At 41.0% G+C, this 10086-nt stretch overlaps 1 protein-coding gene across 6 annotated transcripts in view; it reads left to right on the forward strand.

Moving 5' to 3' along the window:
• Positions 1-10086, forward strand: part of LOC118379641 (glutamate receptor 2) — a 62548-nt gene that overhangs the window by 45155 nt on the left and 7307 nt on the right. For all 6 annotated transcript variants that reach the window (XM_035766670.2, XM_052511335.1, XM_052511342.1 and 3 more), the window contains exons 4-11: positions 2768-2964; positions 5239-5292; positions 5779-5937; positions 6230-6397; positions 6830-6934; positions 7264-7371; positions 8542-8748; positions 8905-9272. In XM_035766670.2, coding sequence (XP_035622563.2) covers positions 2768-2964; positions 5239-5292; positions 5779-5937; positions 6230-6397; positions 6830-6934; positions 7264-7371; positions 8542-8748; positions 8905-9272 — 1366 coding nt within the window. The remainder of the gene's footprint in view (positions 1-2767; positions 2965-5238; positions 5293-5778; positions 5938-6229; positions 6398-6829; positions 6935-7263; positions 7372-8541; positions 8749-8904; positions 9273-10086) is intronic.

Genomic DNA, 10086 nt, shown 5'->3' on the forward strand with positions numbered 1-10086 from the left:
AGACAAAATGGGGGAAAAAAATCCAGAAAATCACATTGTAGGTTTTTTAATTAATTTATTTGCAAATTATGGTGGAAAATAAGTATTTGGTCAATAACAAAAGTTTATCTCAATACTTTGTTATATACCCTTTGTTGGTAATGACAGAGGTCAAACATTTTCTGTAAGTCTTCACAAGGTTTTTACACACTGTTGCTGGTATTTTGGCCCATTCCTCCATGCAGATCTCCTCTAGAGCAGTGATGTTTTGGGGCTGTTGCTGGGCAACACGGACTTTCAACTCAAGATTTTCTATGGGTTTGAGATCTGGAGACTGGCTAGGCAACTCCAGGACCTTGACATGCTTCTTACGAAGCCACTCCTTCATTGCTTGGGCGGTGTGTTTGGGATCATTGTCATGCTGAAAGACCCAGCCACGTTCCATCTTCAATGCCCTTGCTGATGGAAGGAGGTTTTCACTCAAAATCTCACGATACATGGCCCATTCATTCTTTCCTATACACAGATGAGTCGTCCTGGTCCCTTTGCAGAAAAACAGCCCCAAAGCATGATGTTTCCACCCCCATGCTTCACAGTAGGTATGGTGTTCTTTGGATGCAACTCAGCATTCTTTGTCCTCCAAACACGACGAGTTGAGTTTTTACCAAAAAGTTATATTTTGGTTTCATCTGACCATATGACATTCTCCCAATCTTCTTCTGGATCATCCAAATGCTCTCTAGCAAACTTCAGACCGGCCTGGACATGTACTGGCTTAAGCAGGGGGACACGTCTGGCACTGCAGGATTTGAGTCCAAGGTGTAGTGTGTTACTGATGGTAGGCTTTGTTACTTCGGTCCCAGCTCTCTGCAAGTCATTCACTAGGTCCCCCCGTGTGGTTCTGGGATTTTTGCTCACCATTCTTGTGATCATTTTGACCCCACGGGGAGAGATCTTGCGTGGAGCCCCAGATCGAGGGAGATTATCAGTGGTCTTGTATGTCTTCCATTTCCTAATAATTGCTCCCACAGTTGATTTCTTCAAACCAAGCTGCTTACCTATTGCAGATTCAGTCTTCCCAGCCTGGTGCAGGTCTACAATTTTGTTTCTGGTGTCCTTTGACAGCTCTTTGGTCTTGGCCATAGTGGAGTTTGGAGTGTGACTGTTTGAGGTTGTGGACAGGTGTATTTTATACTGATAACAAGTTCAAACAGGTGCCATTAATACAGGTAACGAGTGGAGGACAGAGGAGCCTCTTAAAGAAGAAGTTACAGGTCTGTGAGAGCCATAAATCTTGCTTGTTTGTAGGTGACCAAATACTTATTTTCCAACATAATTTGCAAATTAATTAATTAAAAATCCTACAATGTTATTTTCTGGATTTTTTTTCTCATTTTGTCTGTCATAGTTGAAGTGTACCTATGATGAAAATTACAGGCCTCTCTCATCTTTTTCAGTGGGAGAACTTGCACAATTGGTGGCTGACTAAATACTTTTTTGCCCCACTGTATATGTTTGTATCCCAACTGTGAAATATTGCAAATTTCACTTATTTACATTTTGTGGGCTTTGAATCGTTATTCAAGGCGATTGATTTCTGTCCTAAGAGTTCAGTTCCAACTGAAGGGTATTCTAACAGGTTTCTCTAGCATTCATGGTATCAATATAGTGTCGGAATCTGTTTATTAACGATACTTAGGGTTTGTGAATATGTAACTTAACACTCTGTTGAGGTTTTTAAGTGGCAGTAGTTTACTAAAGCTACTGTATAGTGTGGTGATTCCTGACTATCCCAGGTAGATACAAATATTTCCTAAAGACATAAAAGTATGAAAATGCTTCTCACATGTAATGCTGAGTCTGAACATGCAATAAACCTGCATCCCAAAAGATTAACAACATTATTTCCACTCTGTGAAGATGCTTTCTAAAATACAGTATGTTTAAATTTTACCCAATGCATAGGCCTAATAATTTACAATATTGACCATTAGCCGGGATTCTCTTGTTGCCTCGCGTCAGCGCATGTTGAGCGGAGCTTAAATCAGAGCAAATTCCAATTATCTTCTTTAATGGACACCGGAGAAACAGTCAACCTTAACTGAGTCATAATGACCCTACAGTAATCATGACTTATGTGTTCTAAGGAAAATGCTTCCCCCCCCCCGACATCTCACCTTCATGAACACTGCTGCCCTGTCGTATCAAATCAATTAGCTGTAATTCACCATCTAGGATGAAACGCTCACACCCTTTAATATCAAATCATGCTCCAACTGCCCTCTATGGAGGTTGAGATCAATGCACACTACTCTTGTACCGTCATTAAACAGGGTGGGACACAAGTAGAATAGGAACATTAGAGTTGATGTAACAATTGACTTAAGCCTTGGCCAACTCTTTGTAGAGAATTGTACAGAAAGAACGGGGCAGAGGTAACTGTACACAGGAGTAATTCTTATGATGAATGATCAGTATGATGAACTGGACTGTGTGGGTCTTATAACCAGACAGTGTGGTAGTAGAACTGTGTGTTACATTTCACCACAAATGTTGGTTGATGTTGGCTCCTCTAATGTCATATATCCATCTCTTTGCATGGATATGAACCCTACAATGAAGTGTATTCATGGGCTTTGAACACACCATAGCAAAACATTTTGCGACAGGAAACAAAAACAAGCATTTCTTATTGGGGTAGTTCAAATAGTGCCTTCTCATCTCACCCAGTTTCAGAGCATTTTCTTCAGTTGAATGACGAATGAACATGACCCTGTTGTCTGTCCAGGTTTGACCACGCTGCAGGTGGTTCTGGACACGGCTGCGGAGAGGAAGTGGCAGGTGATGGCCATTAACGTGGGCAACCTGAAGGACGAGAGGAAAGACGAGGCCTATCGCTCCCTCTTCCAGGACCTGGAGAACAAGAAGGAGAGACGGGTCATCCTCGACTGTGAACAGGACAAAGTCCGAGACATTATGGAGCAGGTACGAGCTCAGTATGTGTAATGCAGCGAGTGAGATGTTGTTGGCGTGTGCTTGTGTGTTTGATCTTACTAGCCTTGTGGGGACCAGAAGTCCTCACAAGGATAGTAAAACAAGGAATATTCATACAAGTGGGGACATTTCCTCAGTCCCCACAAGGAAAAGGGCTATTTTAGGCTTAGAATACAACAATATAATTAAAAGGCATAGAGATTCACATGAACAGGTTATTTCTAAACCTTCCCTTGACCCTGGGATAGTCCATTGAGTAGTATTTAATGCAAGCAGACATGTGTTTAACCAATGGCAGACATGTGTTTAACCAATGGCAGACATGTGTTTAACCAATGGCAGACATGTGTTTAACCAATGGCAGACATGTGTTTAACCAATGGCAGACATGTGTTTAACCAATGGCAGACATGTGTTTAACCAATGGCAGACATGTGTTTAACCAACGGCAGACATGTGTTTAACCAATGGCAGACATGTGTTTAACCAATGGCAGACATGTGTTTAACCAATGGCAGACATGTGTTTAACCAATGGCAGACATGTGTTTAACCAATGGCAGACATGTGTTTAACCAATGGCAGACATGTGTTTAACCAATGGCAGACATGTGTTTAACCAATGGCAGACATGTGTTTAACCAATGGCAGACATGTGTTTAACCAATGGCAGACATGTGTTTAACCAATGGTAGACATGTGTTTAACCAATGGCAGACATGTGTTTAACCAATGGCAGACATGTGTTTAACCAATGGCAGACATGTGTTTAACCAATGGCAGACATGTGTTTAACCAATGGCAGACATGTGTTTAACCAATGGTAGACATGTGTTTAACCAATGGCAGACATGTGTTTAACCAATGGCAGACATGTGTTTAACCAATGGCAGACATGTGTTTAACCAATGGCAGACATGTGTTTAACCAATGGCAGACATGTGTTTAACCAATGGTAGACATGTGTTTAACCAATGGCAGACATGTGTTTAACCAATGGCAGACATGTGTTTAACCAATGGCAGACATGTGTTTAACCAATGGCAGACATGTGTTTAACCAATGGCAGACATGTGTTTAACCAATGGCAGACATGTGTTTAACCAATGGCAGACATGTGTTTAACCAATGGTAGACATGTGTTTAACCAATGGCAGACATGTGTTTAACCAATGGCAGACATGTGTTTAACCAATGCCCATATTCACTCCGCTGTTGCATGCTAGAGCTTTTATCTGACAGAAAAATAATCCAACCTGGTCACACTCTTCTGCCAAAGCAAGTCACTTAAAATGCATTTTATTTAAATTATTCTTCAAATCTCTATATGTAACTGGATTTCTAAGTGGAGGTGTTACTCATGTGGTGGAATTAGTTGTAGGTGTGTCATTTGAGATAGTCACTAAAATGGCTTTTGAGGTAGTTACTGAAATGGGCTTCCTGTTTTAGTTTCGGTACTGACAAGTGATAACACTGGCAGGTGGCAGTGGGTTATGACTTTTAATCAAAACAATTGTACATGCTACAGGTATGATGTGGAAATATGATAGTGCTTAGCATTTAACAGAAATGTAGGTTCATTTTAGTTCAATTATTTACTGACGTCGGTTCAAATATCAGAATTGCGTTTCGTTCGTTTTTTTTCTCTGTGAGCTCAATGAGCAGTTTCTCCAGAGATAAATCAGATCCAGCCTGAATTGTGTGATGTTGGTATTCAGCAGTCATAAAAGTATGCCTTATTTACTTTAAGAAACTGATGAGAGGATGACTTGTAATACAACAATAATGTTATCAAATATAACTAATGTAATATACACAACAACAAACATTATTTTATTATGTTAAAGTAATGTGAATAATGGATGGTTAATATATGATAAGCAGTAATAGGCATCAACTACCATCAAGGGACTTTTATTAATTGTTTTATTTTGTGTTTTTACAGCATTCAATCCACATAATACATAGTGCATTTATTGTAAAATAAATAAATATCTAAACCGAAATCGTAAACCGTGATCATTTTTTGATAATCGAACAGAAACCGAATCGACCTCAAAAAGCACTAATCGCTCCACACTAAAATATGACAATGGATGTTTTTTTGTGTTTGGTAGATAGAGTTATAACTCCACTGAAGTATACAATTTTCATTCTCAAACATGATTGCTGTACCATGAGGAATATGATTACTTGGAGACTGTCTTGTTTGGTTTACACGTAATTATGGTTTCTGTTCTGTTTCCCTATCTGATGTTGTCCCCAGGTCATCACCATTGGCAGACATGTGAAAGGCTACCACTACATCATTGCAAATTTGGTAAGTTTTCACAACTCTGTTTAACCAGCAGTGGAATTGTAATCTCAGGAAGAACAAAGTGATTTGTAAAATAATTTATCAAGCTCATGATAAGACATTGAGAACACAGAGTGATTGTCTTCCAATTGAACCCCCTACGTATTACACAATTAGTTAGCTTAATCTATTAAATCATCCCTTTCCTGCTTTTTAAGGTTCTATCTGCAAAAAGATGATACTGAGATAATTGGCTTTAAAGTTCCGAACCCTCATTGGTGTGATTGTGTCAGAAATGTTTATCTTTTGAACTTAATAACATCAATAATTATGAATGGTTTTATTCGGTGTTATTACAGCATTCAATCCATTGAACAGAACGAGGTTATGTCAATATCTCAATTTTGACAAAAATGCAGATGGAACCTTATAGTCCCAAGCTCTTGATTTGTATGATGGCAAACATTTCCATTTTATCTCCTTAATTTGATTTCTTTGTTTTAATTTCAGGGTTTTGTGGATGGGGACCTCTCCAAAATCCAATATGGCGGAGCCAACGTGTCAGGTTTCCAGATTGTGGATTTTGATGACCCGTTGGTGTCCAAATTTGACCAGATTTGGGAGGCTCTGGAGGAGAAGGAATACCCTGGTGCCGACAGTAAGATTAGGGTGAGAAGATACAACATTGGGTTCGGTTGAGTGGCACTCAGCTAGCATTCTTCTGTCTTTGGGGAGCTGTGAGGTGTCTGCCGATTAAAAATGTTCCTACCCCATTCTCACTCACTCACTCATACTGTGCGCGTGCAAACCCAGGAACACAGCCGCATGCCCACACACAGACACGCACACTAACAAGTCGTCACAACCCCCCTCACACACACACCATCTCTTCCTCCCCCTCCCCTGTGTCCCCATATCCCCCCACACAATCACACACCCATCCCCCTCTGTTCTATTGCAGTACACATCTGCGTTGACCTACGACTCAGTGCAGGTGATGACGGAGGCCTTCCGCTACCTGCACAAGCAGCGCATTGACATCGCCAGGAAGGGCAACAACGGCGACTGTCTGGCCAACCCCGCTGTGCCCTGGGCGCAGGGAGTGGAGATCGAGCGCGCACTCAAACAGGTGATAGCATGGGGTTGCCGTGGCAACGGCTGTCTGGCTCTACCACACACACACACACACACACACACACACACACACACACACACACACACACACACACACACACACACACACACACACACACACACACACACACACACACACACACACACACACACACACACACACTGAGACTGAAGTATAAGGACACACATGTACACACTCACACACATACGCATGCACACACACACAAACTCACACAGACACATTCTCCCCTGAGCTAACAGTGACAATCGTCTGCCCACACACAATAGTCAGCCTCCAGCTTTAGAGCTTAGACTACGCAATTTGATTCCAAATCTGTGTGGAGAAACTGAATTGGTTTTGTCTATGACAGAGGTATTTAATTGTGGTGTCTTGCAATTCTGACGATGTGCTTTTGTGTCCTTTTAGGTTCGTGTGGACGGCCTCACAGGGAACATTCAGTTCGATCAACATGGCAAACGAGTCAACTACTCAGTTAATATCATGGAGCTGAAAAATAATGGTCCTGTGAAGGTATGCTAGTGTTTCTGAATATGTCTGGAACATGTCAGAATCTTAATAGATCAAGGTTGTATAATATATGACAGTCTTTAATATGTTTGTCTGTGATGGAACAAGACAACAGCACATCAGATCTGAACCAATAGAGCAAAGATCTAAAGACACGACATTGGATGGAATTGGCCTACAGAAATCAACCATTTTTTGCAGAGAGCAGAAATGACAGAGAATTTATAACATGGCTGTGTAGATGCTTCAGTCCTTTCCCATCATGTGAAACAACAACACTGTCTCATGACATTATGGCATTGTTCATTCACTATTAATTATTTCCTCCACAGATTGGATATTGGAACGAAGTTGACAAAATGGCTGTCACAAAATCAGACGTGTTCCCGAATGACACAACAGGAATGGAAAACAAAACTGTCATTGTGACCACAATCTTGGTAATGACTTATCATAGACTCTATTCATACTAACTGACTCATCAACACACAACAATTGGATATAATTTCCTTTGATTAGTTTCTCACTTAGCAATTGTTACTAGTCCATAGAATCATGTATTTACGACATTACAGTGTCCATATAAAATCAAATAAAATTGTATTTGTCACATGCACCGAATACAACAGTAGATCTTACCGTGAAATGCTTACTTACAAGCCTTAACCCACAATGCAGTTTAAGAAATAGAGAAAATTGACTAAATATACTAAAGTAAAAAATAAAATAAAAGTAACACAATAAAATTACAATAACGGGGCTATATACAGGAGTTACCGGTACTGAATCAATATGTGCGGGGGTACAGTTTAGTCGAGGTCATTTGTACATGTAGGTAACGCATTGCCCCCTTCCCCTCTTCTACAATGCAGCTACTCTCTGTTGTTATCGTCTATGGATAGTCACTTTAACAACTCTACTTACATGTACAGAGTACTTCAACTAACAGGTGCCCTCGCACATGGATTCTGTACCGGTACCCCTTGTATATTGTCTCGCTATTGTTATTTAACTGCTGCTCTTTAATGACTTGTTACTTTTATTTCTTAATCTTGTCCGTATTTTTTTAAACTGCATTGTTGGTTAGGGGCTTGTAAGTAAGTGTTTCACTGTAAGGTCTACACCTGTTGTATTCAGCACATGTGAGTAATAACATTTGATTTGATTTCAGTCGTGCTTGGCCACACATTCATGGGTGAACAGAGAGTACAGGAGTGGACTAAGCACACCGAGGCTGTCCTAATATGGACACCGTACATCATACACAAACCAACCCATAGTTGTCTAGGGGCTCTATTCACTCAGATTTGCAAAAGTTCAGCTTTACAGCATGATTGAAATTTAAAGGCAACCTTCCTGCTTTATCCGAGACTTCATTCACAGTAAATGCTGCTTATGTCGGCTCAATCGGAAATTACCTTAACATCTCTATCACGGAATCTGTAATGCTTCAGCTTTCCATATTGAATAGAGCTCTAAGTCTGTTACAACATTAAGTTTGTGAAACTATTCATTCCTCTGTCATTGTACAAAGCTCGCATGTATACCATGATGTAATGCCTAAAGGCAAGCCTACTGGACTGAACAGTGTTTGTCATTTTCTCCCTCAGGAAGCCCCATATGTAATGCTTAAGAAGAACGCTGACCTTTTTCTAGACAATGAAAGATACGAGGGCTACTGTGTAGATTTGGCCGCTGAGATAGCCAAGCACTGCGGCTTCAAATACCAGCTGAAAATTGTGGGGGATGGAAAATATGGAGCTCGAGACGCTGAAACCAAGATCTGGAACGGAATGGTGGGAGAGCTCGTCTATGGGGTAAGAAAAGAGATACATGGATCTTCTAATACTGATCACATCCAATGACCTGCTGTATACAAACTATTGAAATATTCCCAGTAGTTCCTTTTAAACACAACTAAACCTTATCCTGTTTCGCTAGAACAATAAGCTCCTTCCTCCTCTCTTACCCAGAAAGCTGATATAGCCGTGGCACCGTTGACCATTACCCTCGTCCGAGAAGAAGTCATTGACTTCTCCAAGCCCTTCATGTCCTTGGGGATCTCCATCATGATCAAGAAGCCCCAGAAGTCTAAACCTGGAGTCTTCTCTTTCCTGGACCCTCTGGCCTACGAGATCTGGATGTGCATCGTGTTTGCCTACATCGGTGTGAGCGTGGTGCTCTTCCTGGTCAGCCGATTCAGCCCATATGAGTGGCACACAGAGGAGTACGAGGATGGCCAGATCCAGACTAATGAATCGACCAACGAGTTTGGGATATTCAACAGTCTCTGGTTCTCCCTCGGCGCCTTCATGAGACAGGGCTGTGACATCTCGCCAAGGTGGGTCTCAAACTGCCTCCTGATTGTACGTTGTTAGGCTGGCTCACTGTGATTTACTAGTATTATTTGATTTGATCTTCTGGCTCAGTTTTAGCAACCTGGCAAATCATACTACAATGGCCATCTAATCATTTCTCTCTCCTCCTCTCCCCTTTAACTATTCCCCTGGTTGTTGTATAAAAAAATGGCAATGTAATCTCAATCATTTTACCTTGTAAAATAACGAGATAAAAATATACATTAACGATATCACTACAAACTTATTCTCAGGAAATTACACTTTGATTCACTTCCCGTGGAGGCCTTGAAGTCCTTGTGCGCTCAACATACAGCATAATACTTAAACAGACTAAAATACCATAGGCCCAGTCATATTACTGATTGGCGTATAGCGATTTAATGAGGTGCGAGTGCAGCAGATTATGTTAAGCAGGCTCCCACTTTGCACCAGAGAGGGGACAGTCAGTCACATGAATTCTGGGAGATTTGTCATCAACCCTCCTCCTACATATCCACTCCCCCAGTCATGTTGAGTCAGGAAAGATAAGCTGTGGCGTCAATGTGTAGCTGTTCCCCACCGCATCCCTTTGTGTATGAATGATACTTGCTGATGTATACTGGGAGAGCTAACTTTGTATATTTTCTCCAGGGTGCTCAGTTTCAATAGCTTTATGGTCATAACATTTATTTATATGCCCTCAACAGATATGAGTTTAGTGTGTGTATCCTCCATCTTGAATTGGCATGTATGGATGTTTGGTTTTGGAAAGAGGGATTTGATTGATCTTTGACCTTTTGCATGTTGTAGTGACCT

Source organism: Oncorhynchus keta, chromosome 4 (genome assembly GCF_023373465.1).
Source record: "Oncorhynchus keta strain PuntledgeMale-10-30-2019 chromosome 4, Oket_V2, whole genome shotgun sequence".
NCBI classification, from domain to species: domain Eukaryota; kingdom Metazoa; phylum Chordata; class Actinopteri; order Salmoniformes; family Salmonidae; genus Oncorhynchus; species Oncorhynchus keta.